Source organism: Solea solea, chromosome 1, assembly GCF_958295425.1.
Source record: "Solea solea chromosome 1, fSolSol10.1, whole genome shotgun sequence".
Lineage (NCBI taxonomy): Eukaryota > Metazoa > Chordata > Actinopteri > Pleuronectiformes > Soleidae > Solea > Solea solea.
Genome location: NC_081134.1, coordinates 2,514,378 through 2,533,967, shown reverse-complemented (window position 1 = coordinate 2,533,967; position 19,590 = coordinate 2,514,378). Strand labels below are relative to the sequence as shown.

The 19,590-nt window shown below is 41.9% G+C and overlaps 1 protein-coding gene across 9 annotated transcripts in view; it reads right to left on the bottom strand.

The window, feature by feature from the left end:
* The window catches only part of LOC131471006 (partitioning defective 3 homolog), a 224,019-nt gene that overhangs the window by 10,605 nt on the left and 193,824 nt on the right, over positions 1–19,590 (bottom strand). For 8 of the 9 annotated variants that reach the window (XM_058647259.1, XM_058647180.1, XM_058647236.1 and 5 more), the window contains one exon: positions 4,437–4,560. In XM_058647259.1, the coding sequence (XP_058503242.1) occupies positions 4,437–4,560 (124 nt within the window). Of the gene's footprint in view, positions 1–2,474; positions 4,561–19,590 lie in introns of those variants that run through there. The other variant, XM_058647244.1, reaches the window with a different exon arrangement.

Genomic DNA, 19,590 nt, shown 5'->3' with positions numbered 1-19,590 from the left:
TTACCTTGAATATAAATACAGATTTCTATGCATTTAAAAAGTCTGGGGAACATTTTGACATTTATTTGATATTTTAATGAATGACTATAATAATATCAGCCACATATCTATAGTGAGACCCATCATTTTCTGGGAATTACAAAATTTAAACGTGAAAAAAACTGGTTGTACTTCTGATGGACATAAAGAGTTGTGATACATGTCGTTATGTTACAGATTAGGGTTTGTCTAATCCACAAACGCGTCCTAACAGAGAGAGAGAGAGGGACACAGGAGCAAAGAGACACTCGTGCTGTTTTCTCAGCACCGCGTCACACTCGAGTACCAACTCCTTCTGCTCCCCTGATGTTCATTAGCGATGTGGGTGCAATAATTGTATGTGGATCAGTTGTAACACAAAGCCAATCTAATTACGTTTATGAGTGTGGAGCGTATCAAGCGCCTGGAGGGAGCGCTGTGGACATCAGTTGGCGAGGACACCATAAAACAATTAAGAGCGCTAAAGAGAAACGCCCCTTTAAAACCAAATGAAGCCGAGGCGATCGTCTCTGGGATTGATTGGCGCTGCCTGGCTGCTGGGATGACAAAGAGGGCAGGCTGACGGAGGCCTGAGAGAGCGGGAGAGAGGAGAGGGGTGGTGGGGTGAGGTGAGGGTGGGCGCCCACGCACCGCTTATTCCACATCTGATTTGAAAATTGCCCACGGTTGAATTACAGTCCGGATATTTTTCACAGGAGAATATTCCTGTCGGGAATGTCGGCTCGTCTGCCTGAACACAGTGATTGTAGAGAGGAGGAGAAAAACACCCTCAAGGAATCCACATTAAAATGTTGCAGTAAAATACAACAGGCAATATTACACCCTTCTCCTAAACCCCCACCATCAATTGAACCAACTCCTCCACTCCCACAGTGGTTTAAATGAGTGCAATAAAGCTCGGTGTGGAGCTGCTGGGAGATCAGGCATCAGTCATTCTGATGGAATTAGACCGCACTACCCACAATCCTCCGCGGCTCCCGGTAAACACAACAAGGAGGAGATATTGACTAAAGGTGTGTGGCTAAACAGGGACAGCTAAGAAAACAACAGAGAATTAGGCAAATGAATGTCAGTGGGTGGAAACAGGGCTGTGTTCCAGTGGAGGTGTGATGTGAGGGGGTGAACCTGAGGCCCACGGCACAGTGAGTGCTTCCATATGGCCATTCACAGATACCCGTGGAATTGCTATGGCACGACACCAACACTGGTTCTGTGTTCACTTCTCAATGTATGAGGAGGAGAAGTTTCTGTAATCACACTGATTTACGGCCTCAGTCACAGTGGGCGTGTCACCTAACCCGAGGATCCAAATGGTAAAAATGATCCTGTAATGTGAGCGCTTCATTAACGCGGTCTTTATGTCGCCAACTGGACTGAAGTGGATTATGAATCATAAATGTGTTTGATATTCGTCAGCGATTGAATTAGATGCAGTGATGCAGTCGTATGAATGGAACAGCAACTGCCACGAGGGGCAAGACAATACGGACAGTTTATTCTTATTAGTGTGCGTCCTCTGCATGAGACACACACACACACATTCACAAATGAGAGCGACGCTGTTACACACACACGCCTGTTTATATCAGGGTCGCCTCTGCGTCACAGCGTGATAAAAATATCTCAACTTTTCTGAATGGAGCAAAGTCTTTCAGCACGTCGTTTGATAGTCGGGGCAAATAAGTGGGGCAACCTGGTCTCTGTTCAGTCTGAAATAAGCTTTGAACCTTCATGTTCCTGAAGGAGCTCCTGGTGAAGGACAGGATCGACCCACATATGGTCAGGTTTCCTTTCACCTAATTATCAAACAGCAAAGCTGTTCTGATAATCCATCGTCTTTGTTTTGATTATTTAATTATTTAATTATTATATCAGTCACCTCAGCTGTTCCCAGGTTTTTGTTGCTTGGCAGAGACAAAAGTGTCTTAGTTATGAACGTTTGTGTGATTTTCATGTATGTTTATAAACAACAAATATATTAATACATTTGTTAAGCTCTGTATATAAAAGCTTGATTTCATTTTCGCTTGTTTTTTGATGATAAAACTTTTTAAATCCTATCAAGTTCGTTCATCTAAGACTGCAAGAAGGAGAACACGTGCAGTTTCAAAATAATCATTTGTATAATACGCACCAAATGCAACCAAAATAATGTTCTACAAAGGTTGTATGAAGGTTGTGACAAAGTAAAGTTAGGAGAATAAAACTTATGATGCCTTAAAATACTGATAAATGAGTCCCATGTATTGTCAGGTCTGTGGTGTCCCGCGGTTTGATCTGCCAAATATTGTATTATGGACAACATTACATCAGGCAAGTGAAAATATTCCAAGTAAAGTGAATTATGCGTCTACTCACGTCTTTTGATTGCAGTGGTTTCAATTCTATTCATTAATATACATTAATAATAGATTCTATAACATTTTTAGTTGAGAAGTCTACTTTCTATTTTCTTGTATCACCTACAGCATTTTAAAGCCATGGAAACGTATGCAGCGTGTGTCACTGTGGTGGCACAGAGTGGAAGTGGGACAGTTGTAGGTGAATTAAGGGGAAAAGGACAGCGGCTCCTTGAGGTTTGCAGCGCATCACTCGGCTGAAGCAACAGAATGTAATATATGCAAAGAGGAGGTAATTGAATTTCAAAGACACATCCTCCTGTTTTCCATATGGTCCGGCAGTATGGTCAGAGCATAATATGAATCCATTACCAGCCCAAGTGTGTGCTGCACTCTGACAAAGTAAAAGGGACTTAAGAAGACCATTAGTGGGTTCTGCAGACAGCGTGGAACCACAATGGCTTCTGAAAAGGTATTTTTCTGTCGCATTTATCAAATTATTCCTGAATATTTCCTAAATCCTGACTCCTGACGGGCTTCTGTTTCTGCGGCTAATACTGAGTTTTCATGGGAAAATGTTTGTGGTAACAATAGCAAGAATGCCACAGCTGATGTAAACAAACATGACGACGTTCAGAGACAAAAGACCAACATGGTCCGTGCTCCTCTTTCCCACGCACGCCTGCCGTTCTGGTACAATTCTGCGTGGAATGTGCGCCAGTGTGTCACTCGCATTCATCGCACTCTTGTGGTTAACGTTGCCAAAACTGCTTAATGAAACAAAACTATGAGGTTCACCAGCAACAGAAGAAAAAGGTCAGAGCACAGAGGATTTGGTTTGTGGAGCTCTCGTTTTTATCAAAGGAACTCATTCTCCCATTGCACACCAAAGACTGGGCAAAGCTACAGTGGGAAGTTGTTGTGTAAATAACAGCAATAAAAACAGTTCATACAGAAATGCACAAAAACACAACTCTCTGCGTGTGTGTGTGTGTGTGTGTGTGTGTGTGTCATCACCTTGTGTAGGCAGAAAACCAACAAGGACACATCACGCTACTTCACATGAAGGATGCCCGTGTGTCTGGTTTGGAACGACACACGTTCACGCCGCTCAGAACTGCAGAATAATCATAATAATAATAATAATACTACTACGTATTGTGTCCTAATGTGTTTGTATGAAAATATGTCGTGATAGAACATGTGTGAAATCAACACAAATGTGCGGCGTCTCAAAAGCAGACAAAGGGATGAGGTGAAAATGATTCCTCACGCGTGTGAAACAATGATATCGTACAAAAATGACACAGATATCCCACCACAGAAAAAATGTCACATTCAAGATTTTCAATCTGCTCCAGGTGAGCGTTGATAAAATCAGGATTTGATGCTCAGAACAATGTAAAACCAAGTCCACTTGAGGTGCAGTGCAAGGAAGCTCCAATAAATACTCAAAATATGACGAGCAAATTCATCACTTCAAAGAAAACATGATTTTGTTCGTTTAGAGTGACCCGACAGTGCTCCAGGTTTAATCCTGACCTTCGCTGGTCAACCTTTGATTTTAAAAACACCCCCAATGTTTACACTGTAAAAAAAAACTGCACAGTTAAAACACTGGATTTAAAAATGACACCGAGACACACAAGAAGTGACGTGAAGACAAACCCCAAGTCCATGAGCTGGTGGGCGGGTCCATGTGGATGATTGACAGACACAAAGAAGTGACGATGGGTTGTGATAGGTGAAGAAGGTTAGTGATGGTTGTATCAGGAGGGGCGGAGTCTCCTGCATGCAGGTGGTTAGCATTATCAACCGGGAAGGTGCACGGATGTTAATGGTGATCCAACAGTGGGGACAGTGTGACACTGACATGAGTCTTGTTCATGGCTGGTAGTAGTGGGGTTAGTGATGGTTAGCACCATACTCCAGTTAACCGCGGCTTCTCCTCGGGCAAAGTGTGAAGACGTCCAGAGTCTCGCGTCTTGACATTATCAGTGTCACAGTCGTCTCCTTCTAGCAGAAGATTACTGGCTCCAGTCATTTTCAGACACTCACCCAGGGCTGCTCGAAGCTGTAGGTCCTCCTGCGGTCGTCGGGGTCGTCCGGGCCGGTCTGCGCCTGCTGGAACTCCTGCCTCAGCCTCTGTATCCGGTCGTGGTTGCTGGGGGCTAACCGGCTACTGTGGAGAGAGCAGAGACAGAAACCACAGATGAGTGCCAGAGGTCCATTGACCTGGTTCCAAATGACCTGGTCCCAATATTGCGGGCAGGATCCAGTTCTTTAAAGACCAACACGCTTTGTCCATGAATTGATCAAAAACATTGGCAACGCAACCCAGAGATGCGATAAGTGAGCCAACAGCGTCTCTGGGACGAGTGGTGACCGGTGAGAAGAGGCACAGCCCCGCCCCCTCATCCTCCTCCTCCTCCTCTTCCTCACCTCGTATCATTTAACTGCTGCTCTGCTGTTGCCTGTCGCAGCCCCGCGGTGCTAACATCCAACTTTCTCATGGTGCACTGAACAAACCTCCTGTAGTCAGTCACTCTCAACAACGTTACTGCAGCTTTTACAGAGTTCTTAACAAGAAGTATGAACATGTCACAGGTCCTGATGAAGACTGTAGACTTATTTTTATTTTAAATGGATCCATGTCCGTAATAACATAAAGGATTTGCATATTTGTGTCTTGGATGTCTTTCTTTTGGACTGTCCCTGATACTTAATAAATCAAAAGGACAGTCTTGATGATAAACTTTGAACTATCCATTTTATCCTTGATAAACAATCGTTTTATTTCATCTGTACATTTCTTATGCAGCTTGGAAATAGTTCTCTAAAGAAGAACAACATTGGCCCACATTAAAAACAGGTTAGTGTTTACTTCATATGGCCTGCTACAGAGGAAAGTCATTATTCTCCTTGTCAAACTGTGCATGTGCAAAAGCAGCATCAGGGTTTATGGATGAGGAACCGGGGGGGGAACACAGACTCCCAGCTGAGGCTTTTAAACTTTCTCACTTTGCCAGGAAATTCCAGGGGATTGCCTTATCTCTAAAACTCATAAGGTCAATTCTGAAACTCTTTCCAGGCCTACAGATCCCGTTCATTCACTTCTGCAAACCCTGCACTTAGATAGAAACACTTCAGGGTCAGCAAAACTCCTCGTTATATTTGTTAAATGGATGCAATTACAAAGCAGACATAACAAAAACATTAACATTGGGATTTCATGAGATCAAAGTATGACTATAAAGAACAGAATTCAAACAGTAAATTAATTCCATCCGTCACAGAACGAGCAGATAGTGTGTTTGTAAACGCTTTAACCCTGAAACGCAGGCTGAAGCAGCAATTAACTCCAGACACACTCACTTATTTAAAAACCAGAGCCAGTCTGCCTCATTAAAGACCAGAAACCTGTCATGTGGGATTCTGATAATCTCTGAGACATGCGACACAGCTACTTGGCCTCTTTAGAAAGCAGCTGACCTGATATATGCAACATATGTGACCCTGTGTCTGTGGGTCAATGTCAGGGCTAAACAGACGAGGCTCATATGTGACGTTTGGGAAAGAGAAAGGAAACATTTGACATTTTGACTTCATAATTCATAAGGATCTGATGTTAAAAAAGTAAGTTTATGTACGTAAATGCTTTCAATCGTAACATCATGTGACCCAAATGTAATATAGGAACATTCAAGATTATCTTCAGTTAACTTCCGTGAGGAGTCATGAAGTCGTGACCCTGGTGAGTTTAAGTGGCAGGAAATCCAATGCAACAATAACTGTGTCACGAGTCAGAACAATGATACACTGCTGTATCTATATGTTGTCCAATCCCTGGTCCAGAGTGTGAAGTGAAGGTCAGGGCTTGTCAGAAGACAGACAATGTAATCAAAAGTATATCATCATTAAAGCAACCTATAGACCCAGCGTATTTATTAGAATCGTACCCAGGAGACTAAAGAGACGAGGAAGTCTAAAGACTGCCGATGAACTCTCTGCTCTTCCAAAAACACAGACACAATCAGAGAAAGAGCAACACAACAACACAACTGTACAGTCAAAGAACCCCAGCGGGAAAAGAGAGAAAACACAGCGGTGGGAGATTTAGTCTGAGATTAGCTTCATCCTCTAGACAGGCTCACTCAATATCTGGCACTGCTGTATGAGGCTGAAAGGTCACTGGATGGGTTTGTTGAGTGGAGTGTCTCCGAGACTCAATAAGAGGACTGTGGCTTTGCTGACTGTGCTGCCAGAAAAGCTGTTTACGCTGAGATGCACCCTGCCTTTCATGGTCGGGCGTGTCTCCTGTCTCCTGTCTCAGCCTTAAGCTCGGGAAGGAGCGAGGGAGCTGGGAGGAGATGTAACGTCTGCATTGTGCGCAGACCTTGACTCGAGAGCTGCATCGCTTCACTGTGTTCTGAAGACGTGCAGAGAAACCGCCGGGATTGATGGGAAATTAGCTCAGTCAAAGAAAAACATCTTTATCACAATTCTGGTCTGATTGTTGACCCTTGGTTAAAAAGTCTGTTTATAAACGATGATGGATGGATGGATATATAAATATATATGTATATATATATATATATATATATATATAAATATATATGTATATATATATATATATATATATATATATATATATATATACCTGAGGACGTAATTAACTGGAATTGTCCTTTAAACCTGCAACAATGAATCTATTAAATGCCATTTTGATAACACATTACTGGGCTTGAGTGTTTGTTGATATACAAAAAAAGGTTAATCCGATTTTTTTCAGCCTCTTAAAACAAATAAACTAGAATATAAAATCCTTGATTTGTGGAAAGAACAAGAATAAATGTGTTCCCTGTAATAACACTACATTTCTGTGCTAACCTTTGGATAATTTTATTCATTAATGGCTATATCCTATCTTTAGCCGTGGAAAGGACAGATTCCTGTCAGAACTGACTATTCTGAATTATGGTCAAACTGTGTTCTCAGAGTTACAACACTGGTAATCCACAGGGTTTTCAAAGATTTAGAAAGTCATCCAAATTGGACCCAACTCCAGATGAATCAGATCTATCAGATTTGCGCTGTCACTTAGAAAAAACCCTGTGACAGTGACACTGCTTCAGATTCCAGTCAGGAAAGGCCTCTGAAGAGCAATGTACAGTAAGTGACAGAAGCAGCTGATGGACAGAGCTGTAATCCTGTGGATTAGAAATGAATGGTTTCATTCACACAAAGCTGCTCTTCCCATGTCTACGGGAGCATCATTCAGATTGACCACCAACTATACACAGGCTTAAATTTAACAAGCGTTCACTCATTTAGCTGACATGGTGACTTCCAGCGGATCAGCGTGTCCTTCAAATCACTGCAGAGCTGAGGGTGACCACACTGTTTCGGGCAGTAAAAAAAACACACACAGTAACAGCTGGAGACGACCCCACTCGCCACCAGCTGGCCCACAAAGACTGTCTGAGCATGTGCAGAATGGCAGTGTGGAGAGGTTCAAGAGGGCCTTGTGTCAGTTTGTGTGACAGGGGCTCTTGTGGCTCGTAGTTACGAGTGGGGTGACCTCGAAGACACAAGAGCAGCGTTGTTGTTTGACAGTACAGAGACTCAGATGAAAGCATGAGCAAAGCAACATGCAGAACTAAAGGTCCACGGTGTCACATTTAGGCAGAAAGGAAATATACTGTACACATACAGTGCTGTGTTTAAGTCTTAATAATAAAGTATAATTACAACACATCTCCATCGTTTCATCGGAACACATCCAGAAAACACGGTTAACACGTATGTAATTTGAAAATAGCACATTTTTCAAAAAAACAAAACACTAAATGTCAAAAAATAAACAGGCACCAGTGAGTGCAACAGCTGTGGCAGTTAGTTTTTGTAATCTTATCAGACAAACTACAGCAGCTACATCCTCTGACAAAGAGGGAGCAGCTGGTGGAGCCTTCGTCTGCTGTGAAAAATGAACCGAGATGCTGAAGCTGATAATCGAGGTCCATTGACAGGAGCCTCATAGACGGATGCTGTCGCTAACGTGTGCTAGTGGCTGACACTCCATCTGTGAGCTGCTGTACAGCAAAGTCTCTGTTATTTACTCCAGCGGAGCTTCTTCAAACAAAGAATGAATCATTTACATTTAGTTTACTTTCCAATCAAACTAGTATGTAAATAATTGACTGATAAAACTGAGAATTTAGAACTGAGGATGACCTCTTGTACGAGAGGTCAAATGCCTTCAAGAAAAAACAGAAAGGTCCAGATTCTACAAGAACTATGACCTGGAAAAGAGTTTACAAAAGATTTGCAACTGACGGACAAACTTTGAACTGGGCCCAAAGAGGGGGATATAAACTCAGAGACCGGATTACATTAATCCCTGTGTTCTACAGTGAAAGAAGAGTGGAAGGCATCACATTTTTTTGGCTGAGCCGTAAAAGAGGTCTTTAATGATGTGAAACGGTGTGCATGTGCAATGATTTTATTGACTTATATCATATTTGACTGATGATTCCATGTGTGTAGTTTTTATATCCCGATGACCATTAAAAGTTTAGAATTCAAGGTATTTAGATAAGAGATTGACATTAGTTGAGTCCGGTTGTGTTTGCTGATGTGATGGAGAGATTAGAAAGGTCAGAAAACCACTGTCCATCCGTCCGTCTGCTGCATCTGAGACTATCTATGCTCTCATTAACCCAATCTTGCTTTCTCTCTGGATTACCTAGGCTTAACCCTGAGACACTGAGAAAACCCAATTGATCCACAGAAACATGGCAATTAGATGCCAGTCGATACAATATCACCACAGTGCAGAAGCTCATTATCAAACCCCCCGCACTTGCCCTCTCGTTTCACTGGACTAAATAAGAGTAAAGCAGAAGTGCATATTGATCATTTGCATAAACAAATCAGTTGGTATGCAAAGGAAGATTAAACAGCCAAGCAGAATTTTTGCATTCTGTGCCGAGGGAAAAGTTAAGAGGATGATGAATCTTGCAAACATGTCGAATGCCAAATCAGACACCATCTGCACGACAAGGCCCGGATCTGATCAAACTGCTCTCTTCCCAGAGGGCGCGGCACTGATGCAGCACTGGTTTGTCACGCCAAGCTCGGAGGCTGAGTGTGTTCATCAACAGAGATATTAGTGGAAGTTGGTGAAATGCTGCTGCTGCTGCTGCAGGAGGAGCAGCCTCTGGGTGTTGTTTACAGCAACCACAGCTCTGCAGAGGAACGTAGGTGGATTTAAAACACACTTTAAAGTCATAATCCAAGGTAATGTGTGGTGAGTGGATTTGTTTCACACAGTTCAACGACTGACGCAAAAGCTCATCGCCTTCTTTTATGACTGTGAAGGTAATTTTGTTCATTTTGTTGTGCGGCGACTTGAAACTTTTGATTACTTCTTGAAAACTTTAATAGTTTAAGTGTCTTCCGTTGAATATTATCTCCAACTCCTGCAAACTCATGATGGGTTAGATTCATGTTGAATAATGACAATCTCCTGCTGTTTTATTACCATCGTTTGAGATATGAATGTGCTGCATCATGTCAGCAGATTTGACCTCTCGCCCACTGACTTTATTCCAACGTGTACCTTGGGTGATATTAACGTCTCAAGACTATCATCACAGCATTTGCTGCAGTCTTGATTCAACAACATCTTAGATTGTTTTTATTTAGCACAGATCTAATAATGTGGACATACAATTCAGTTTCATATATTCTATTAACCTTTAAATCCATATTATTCTACAGGTTTTTGTTTGTTTTAACGTTGTTGTTTGTGACAATGAACTGTGTACATGGACTAGATAGACTAAATGAATATCGTGAGAGACACTAGAAGAACAGTGCCCGTCATTTCCACAAGAGAAACAGAGCATAGTGTTGATAAACCACTCGTTTGTTTTCCTCAATCCAAAAGTGAAGAATCTAAATTGACACCTTTTCATACAACACATGAATCCTCCTTCCTTACAGTAGCATTCAGTCTAAGCCTTTCCGATCCCACAGAGTGTAAACACTTGTGCAAAGCAGACCGTAAACACTGGAATCCACCAACGGAACAGATTGAATTTAATTGGTTTTCAGTTTTATAGGGTATCTATTTTTCCAGGGGCACTGGTGGTCAGAGGTCGTTACATGATATGTGACGGATATCGATGCATGCATGTACACGTGCGTTTAAGGCAAGATGCTTAGCTGGTCTTCGATTTCAAGCTATGGCGCCACTGGAGGCTACCATGGCATGGTACACGACAATGTGCCTCTTTTTAATTCATGGGCCAATTTCATGGTTGCACACATCAGTGTATTGACGCTGACCTGCTCTGTTACAAGCAAACAAATTGGAATGCATTCTCAATATCTCTAATCTTGCCCTACTTTTAACGAAGGTAGGGAGGCATGTTGTCCTATGTGGGCCATTTAGGTTTCATTACTCAAATCCCCACTGGACTGTGTGGTGGAGCTCCATTTGAATATGTCACTGTAATATGTGCAGAAGCATTTCACACAAGGTTGAGCCGGAGCCCTGATCCCAGGGTTTAATACATATGGAAAACATGGTTTTTATTATGGTCTTTATAATATATTCTGAGAGGGGAATTTTGCATGAGGATTAAAAGGGAGGAGAGATTGTGTTAAATCTAATCTCAAGGATGGTTTTTAGAGGAAAACAACTGACTTTAAAACAACAGTGCTATCTATGTGTTACACTGTCCTCATGCTCCAAACACAATATTTGTATCTTTCAGTCTTCAGAGAATGGATGGTCTGATGGATGACATGACTTTTTGTACTTTAAACTGAAGGATTAGCAAAGTCTCTTGTCAGTTGTCAACCGGCGAGATTAAAGCTGCAACAATTTAACAATTGATTTTTAGCTTCTTGAATGTGAAAATGACCTGTTTTTGACTGTGACTGTAACATTGTGCAACACTGACTCCCACTCTAACATGTCATCCCAGTTACAGGGGCTTTGATTTAGCAGTGCGAAGGCGGCGGTGAGCCTCTGCGACGGACTGGAGATAAGATCAGTGTTTACTCTGCCTTTCGCCCCAATGTTAACTGGGATTTGCTCGGGCTCCCACTGCGACCCTCTAAAGGATAAGCAGAACAGATGATGGATGGATGGAAGATGGTGGCTAATCTCATCCATCACTGACCAATGATGATCTCTGTCTAGGGAGCAAGAGCAAAGACAAGGATCTAAATCTGGACAAAGATGTCATGAAGGGTGCAACTGAAGCATATTTACAACCATGCTTCTATATTGTTTTTTTCCTTTGCTTTATTTCGGGTAAATTTAGTAATTAGTGATGGTTTGATGCCACGTTTTAATCTCTGATTCCAATACGATGTCACAGCCTTGAGTATCCAACAACATCGTCTCTTTTGCTTTCTTCTTCTTCTTCATGTGCATCCATCTCTCACATTCTGGTCACATGGCATGTGTTTAGTGAAGTGTAAACATGATATTTTGAGTTTTTAGAATTCTAAAAATTCTGTTTTTTCCTTTACCAATGACTGAAGAGTGGTTTTTACCAATATCGGATAAATAACGATACCTCTTATAGCATCAGATATTGGTCAGCCTGATCTGCTCATCCCTATTAGAAATCCACAGGACGCTCTCAGTTGTTCTTTCTGCTTTCAGAGCAGGTCAGTCTCTCTCTCTCTCTCTCTGTATCTCAAGCTCTCTCCGTTTGTCTCAAACACATATACATGCACACCCAGTGCATTGCTCTATCTCTATCACACCTTGCACCATTGCTCTCCTCCTTTCATGTACTGACACTGACGAGAGGGTTAACAGCAGATGACATCCATCGCGCTGCTCCATTCAGTCAGTCAATGGACTGATCTCTGCTGTCAGATAAGCCATTTACTTGTAATTTATCTGAGCTTCACAATGCTTTTATGGCCACACCAATCATAAATAAAGCTCACAGGCGATCACAATGATTCAGCGCATCCTGTGACCTTGAGAAACTGTTACCAAGCAACAAGCGGTCTTCGGAGTTTATGGATTTACCACAGCCAGTAACGCACCAAACTAATTATTCCTTTCTGTGTCAACACGGCCATAAAGTAGGCTCTTCTAGTCCATTAGCTTGTAGTGGTGCTTTAACAACTCTGCTGAGAAGTGAAAACTAGTTTCAACCGGCCTGAGCCCATGAGAGCCGTTTTCCTACAGGTTGTGCAAATTACAGACAGAGTTTGAAGACGTGAAAGTGTGAGATGAAAGTGTGAGGGGAAGAGGAGAGGATTTTCACACCAGCGGGGTGAGTATGCCGCCTTATCAGCGGTGGATTAAGGAGGCATTAAGGAGTAAAACTTTCTTTTTTTTACATTTTTATGAGGTCTCAGCTAAACTAAACATTGATAACAAGGCCTGACTTTGCCATTCTTAGGGATAAAGTTCAGTCTGAATCAGAATGTGCAGCACTGGTCTTTTCATCAGTGTCAAATACAGAGTCTGTCTTTGAATGACATGAGTCTCTCAGTCTCAGAGCTCTGACAATAATCTTCCAGAATACCACAGCAGTGTATACATTCAGGAGGCAGAACTCCACATAGAGGAGGTCCTCTCTGCTCAGTTTGTTGGTGGATAAATGTCCCCATCACCAAGTGGATTCATGAGTGGTGTAGGGAGCAGGGAGGGGGAGGCTTATGGCAACAGACAGGATGTTAGACTAACGTTAGCCAGACGACCACATCATCTTTTAGCTTCATAGCTTTAAGTCACAAGGACTTAAATCAAATCAAAATGTACCTTTGATGGGTAAAAGAATGGCATCGCTCATCTAAATTGTGTTTGGATAGTGCAGAGGAAAAGAAAATGTGCACAAACTGAAGGTATAACTGTGTCTTCTTTAAAGGTGGGGCTTATTTTCTGGAGCATTTTTTTTTACTGTCTTGCTTAACAAACAAATGAATGGTCCCGAAAATGAAAAAAATCAAGGCCAGTGATTGAGCGGACAGGCCTGTAAAAACAACATTCAATCATAATGAATGGTCATCTGGCCGCCCGCCCTTCCCCCATGCGCGTGCACTAATCATGCATGCTCAGAAGACAAGCCAGAGCTTATGCTAGCCTGTAAATCCAACGACAGTTGCAGCAATGCTATGGCAGAAAAGGTACCAACAACAGGTGTTGGTCGCAAGCAAAAGCCGTTTTTTGGGAAAGCTACTGCCAAGAAAAAGGCTAATGCAGACCGATCCAAGACCAGAGTGAACATCGGTGCTGTGTTTGAACGGTGGCGACAGAAAGGGCTGCCAAGTGATGCCATGGTGGCGCTGTTTCTACCGAACAGGTAGGTTAACTTTATGTCTTTGTGTTCTTTGGAGAGTATTGGTAGTTTTTCGGCGTCATGTCAAGTATCCAAAAAAGTTAGCGTCACTGAAAAGTACCGAAAGTTACCCATGTGCTCTGGGGGCGGAGCTTAGGAGGGGAAGTCTGAAGAAAGGTTCTTGGACTTTTGAATTCTGCTCTCACTGTTTTTCCAGGATCTCAAACCCTAACTTTAAGTGAAGATAAAATGCAAAGTTTAAAAGTGATTTTCCCCTAAACCTGCTAACAAACGCACACAGGTGAAAAGATAACGTCTACAGCAGAGGCCAAAATCACTAGTACTGACATCAACACAACACCACCCATACTGTATCAGCTTAATGACAAATGATCTGCATGTTAGAAGGCAGACAGTCACGCAATGTGTGACATTATTTGTGGCGACTAGAGAGAGGATCTATGTCGTCTATGGCGGCACAAGAATCTATCAACTTATAAAGGCAGAAAAAGGGAAATGAGGGACAAGGCAGAGGAAGAAAGGATGGAGATAGCAGTCATTTTGGCTGTAACTGAGGGAAATAAGTAGAGCAAGACAAAATTAGAATTCCAATACCAGATTTAGTGAGAAAGGTAAGGGTTTGACGGATGTATATCTACAATGCTGGTGGACAATTTCAGTCTGGAGAGGAAGATATGAAAGGGAGGGGGAGCAGGGAATGACAGTGAAAGAGAGGAAAAGGAAATCGAATTGGAGTGGCCTAATTTCTGGAGCAGGTATCGTGGTGCAGTGTGTATGGTGTGCTCTCTTTCTCTCTGTCATGGTGCCCGGGGGGTTGGGGGGGGGGGTGACAGATAGACATCTCACTTATAATGGTTTCCATTTTCAGAGAGCTCTATAATATTGGCCAATGGAAGCATCAGCAGCATCTGATAAATCATAATCTAAGTTAAATTAGGATCCATTATCATCAGGAGGCGAGGGGCCCTTTTCGCTCTGTTTTGGGGCTGCATCAGAGGAAAATGAGACGAGAGCCATCCAAAGACAGCAGGCAATTTTGAGAGAAAGCGTGAGTACGTGATGCATGATTGCCACAGTAATGTACTGTATGTCCTAGATGCCAGAGAGACCACTCAGAGAGAGGCTGGACTTTGGCTAAGCCATGGTTGTAACATGAGCCTGTTCTCATGTGCACTTAAACCATCAATATCTTTCTCTTTCTTGTGATGTGAGCTCTTTACATTGAATCTTAAGAGTTCTATTACTGCGATTTGTCAAGCAGTCTAGTTGGACAGATTTAGTCTGTTCAATATTTCCACATATTGTAAATAAGGGGTTTTAAACTATACTTGGGGGAAATCTGGCCCATGATGGTAGATCTAGACCAATTACACAGAGGTTCAGAGAGAAAGGGAACCCCTATTCGCATAGGTATGTCCTTTTGGTGGAAATATTACTATTGAAGCGTATGTACCAACTGCCTATGATGCAAAGCAACCTAAAAAGGAACAGACTTTAAGAGATGGAGAGATTGCCTCAGGTCTTCTTCACACATGCATCCGTCTCCGAAAATGTTAGCATTCACCAACCTGAGGATGACATCAACAATCACCATTTTTGTACTTTATTTTAGCCTTGTTATCAGTACATTGGTCCCTCACACAACTGCAAGGATTTTACTCAAAAAATCATGTGCTTAACAATGACTAAAACAAATAGAGCTTAAGTGCAATATTGGCTCAGCAAACACTCATTAAAATGGGCCTCTACACAGCGTCTTCATGAAATATTCAATATAAAGAACAAACCAGGAAAACAAATGTGATTCTGTGCAAACTAAACACACGCAAAGGCAAATTAAATTTACGTTTTAAGCACCTGAAGCTCAACAGTTAATCCTCTCAAAATAATATAGGCACAATTCTTTTTATTGAATTTTTTGAATAAGTTTTAAAGGTTCCTCTCTGGTGGTCAAGACCTACGCTCCAATAAATGTAACAGATGCAGAAAACAGTCCTGCCGTGACAATGTTTTCTTGGAACCATTGTGTGTCAAGTGTTGCCCGAGACAGAAGCTCTACCTTAGTTAATGCTTGAAGAATTTACCCGCGATGAGATCAACAACACTAACAGTTTACAAGAGTGTTATTGAATGGGCCTCTAACATCATTACCACCTCTCACACATGCAGATATGTGCCTCCCAGACTCTCAGGGGGACAACGCATGGATTAAGACAAAGCCTTTCCCAGGCTACGTTCATCCTGCTACATTTTCCTTTAAACATAAAAATGACCTCCGTCCAGACCCGTGTTTATACTAACATATATATATATATATATATATATATATATATATATATATATATATATATATATACACACACATATACATATATATAAATAAATATGTATATATGTATATATATATATATATATATATATATATATATATATATATATATATATATATATATATATATATATATACATACATACATAGATAAAAAGTAAGGTTCACTACAAACAAACAGTCAAGGCTATCTACATGCTAGTGATGAATCATGACAAAAAACAGTCAGGAAGCAAATGCAAGTACTGTATATCCAAAGGTCCAGAGACCCACAACCCTAGACCTTTCGATTGTTTGATGTGTTTTTTAAAAGTATGTGTCATAGGACGGATGGTTGAGAGCAGTAAAGAGGAGCCACAGGACTTAATGAGGACTGAATCAGTTAATAGCTTTGTTTCTTGTCACACAACAAGTCCAGGTAAACCAAAATCCTTGACCACCAAAGTGTGAACCACACCCAAACACGGTTAAATAATAACAAACATATTTCTTGGAGAATCACAACGTGGAGCCGCCTCTCAGAATGTAAAGCCACCTGAAGACTCATTGTCCTTCTCAGGTCTCAGCTCCGCAGAAACATTGGCGGAACCCTCTCAGTCTCAGTGATGACACCTGGTTAACCTTTACTAATGGCACAGAATAGTTTAACTGAAATCCCTGCTGACAGAGGAAGTCCTGGGTATCCTCCTCCTCCTCCTCCCTGTGCTGTGACCTCCACAAAAGGATCCCACAGAACCAGAAGCAACCGACCAGCAACTACAGACAAACATCAAGACTTTCCTACGTTTCAAAGGAGGCCCACCATGAAATACTCATAGCATCAGCAGGGCACAGGCGCTTCCTCTCTCCACCTCTTCCTGTCTTTCAACTCAGAGAGGCCTGAAGTCCCAGTGGTGCTGATGATTACGAGGTTCACAGGTGGAATGTGTGTAGGTTTTGGTGAGTCAGAGGGAGTTTGTTATGCGAAGTGAGATGGGGAAAAAATATACTGATTACTACTGATAATTAAAGATCGTAGATGACCAGGGTGAGGTTTGTGTGGTGAGCTAGTTACGGTAGAGTCTTTTACACAACAAAGAAGAAGAAAATAAGTTATTTTGAGCCCGCACTGAAGAGTTCTGAAGACCCTGTTGACAACTTTGAGTGATCTGATCACATACAGGTCTGAACGATCCCAATCTGCCTGAATGCCTTCTCAGATTTAATCACAAATAAACCCTAAAACATTTGGAAGTAGTTGCAGGCGTGGATGCAATCCATCCTCAGGACCCATTAGAGACCGCCTGCTGCAGTTTCACTGTATTTACGTTAATGTGTTTGTAGCCGAGCCACAACATTAACACATAATTGTCAAAAGTTTTCTTTTAATGCTGCTTAAAATCTTATTTCAGGACTTTAATTCACTCAGCTTTTGTCATCTTTTTTTTTTTTTTTCTCTCGGTCACTCAAACACACTGGCGTTACATACACTGGTACAGTCAAACATCACTCTCTCACTGCGGCAACTGCTGGAAGTCTGAAAGCAGAACAGGAGCGTGTCATTTTCTAGCATCACGTCTGCACCTTCACAAAGAAACACCTTTTAATGACTTGCTGAGTCTCACCTGTGTGCTGGAGTGAATTCTAACATGGGCAGGTGATAAAGTGAATCCCCCAGAGAGTGGCTGACTGGAAGATCTCCCACCCTCCCCACCTTGGCTCTACTGTCTGCTTCCTGCCAGACAAAGCTCCCAGACTCCTGTCAAAACATCTCCTAACTAGCTGGTGGTGGCTGCAGCTGTCCCCTGATGGAGGGAGACAGTGTGGAGGTTTACATGAAAGTGTGACTCAGTGTGCTTACAGTACACAGTCTCTTCTCCTCTTCCACTCTCTGCATACACCTTCACCTGCTTTTAAATCACATTTCCAAAGCCTTATAGTGGTATGATTGGTTTTGACATGACATTATGTGCTTTTATTGATTCCTTATTTAATGTCTTACTTTGTTCAATTTGTTTGTTGTTGTTGTTGTTTTAGGTTATTGTCCTTATATTTATTTTTTGGTTCTTAACTGGTGTTGAAACCCCAAGCTGGTGACAAATGAGCATAGCAGTTAATGAGTAATAAGGTTGATACTAATTTATTCTTCAATATTCTGTATTTTCAGTTTTCTTCTTAACTGAGAAAAATATGGAGATGATTCTTTACTATTTAAATCCAACTTCAATCCTAAATCAAGAGTCGAGTCAATTGAGCAGTTTATTGAAGTTGGAGCTGCAACAAGGGTAACATTGAACCTAATGAGAATCCTATTGTATTAAATTAACATTTGTTCTTCAACGTCTGCAACAATCTGCTGAGTGTTCAGTCAAATGACAACTGTTATTAAATGATGTGAAACCAAAAGATAGAAAGTCAATTTTCTTAAAGGCCCACTCAGATCCTCTGCTCTACCTGATGTAACACAGAGACACACATGCACCCACATGAAAGACATACAAGTGCAGCCCATCAAAGAGCACCCATGGAAAACCCCAAAAGGTGCCACAGTGTTTTTGGCAGACAGCCGTCACACGGTTCTTCACGGTTCAAATCCCTCTGGGGGAGCTGGTTGCTGTCTGTCTGGTGCAATGCTGTCAAGAAGCCTGGATGAGAGCTGTTTTTGAAGGTTGCAGTGAGAGGAGGATGGAGGGGGAATGATAAGGTTGAGGGCGGCAGATAAAGGAGCAAAAAGAAGGAAGACAGTCTGGAAGGAAGCATGAAGGGAGGGGGGGGGCGGGGGCGCAGGGGCCAAGTGTGAAGGAAGGAGGATGATGGAGGAAGGAGGAGGAAGAGAGAACAAAAGAGGTGCATTTGTGGTGGGAGTTAAAGTGAGATAAGATGTGAAACACACAGGAAAACAGCTTGAAACATTACTGAGTACGGTTTTGATAAGAAAAGCCAATCATTACAGTAACGGCCACAGTAGAATATGTTTTCAATTATGCTGAGATGAATGTGACATTGAAGCCAAAGCCAAAAGATAATGGTTATTACACGTAACTGGCTCTGTTTGGACCATTGTTTTCTGTTTATGTGATTGCCCTAGTTACAACTGGTACGTCATTTCCTGACACATCTACATGACATCAACTGTACACTGACTTATGATGGGTTACAAAGAACACAATTTGCTCAAATCTGTCTTAAACATGGTCTGGATATTGTTTCCTCACTCATATATGATTTCATCAAGGGTCATGTTTTTTTATGGAAACACAAATATGGAACTTGGAGCTGAACAACACTCAAAGTAAGAAGCAACCTGAATCAAACCCAGATGTTTGGGAGAAGAGGAGGACAGATGTCAAAAGGCCCAGACAAATGTTGATTTAGGGCCTGCAATGTTCACTAAGCGTTAAGTTTAGGGAAAAGTCATACAAATGCACTACTGGACAACCAAGAGAGGTCTTCATTAGTCCAGAGAACATGAGCCCAAGAAGATACAAGTAAATCTAAGCTCATCCCACAACTGGAAAACATGCTGGCATGAAGGGAATCAGAGAATTCTACAAGATGTAGA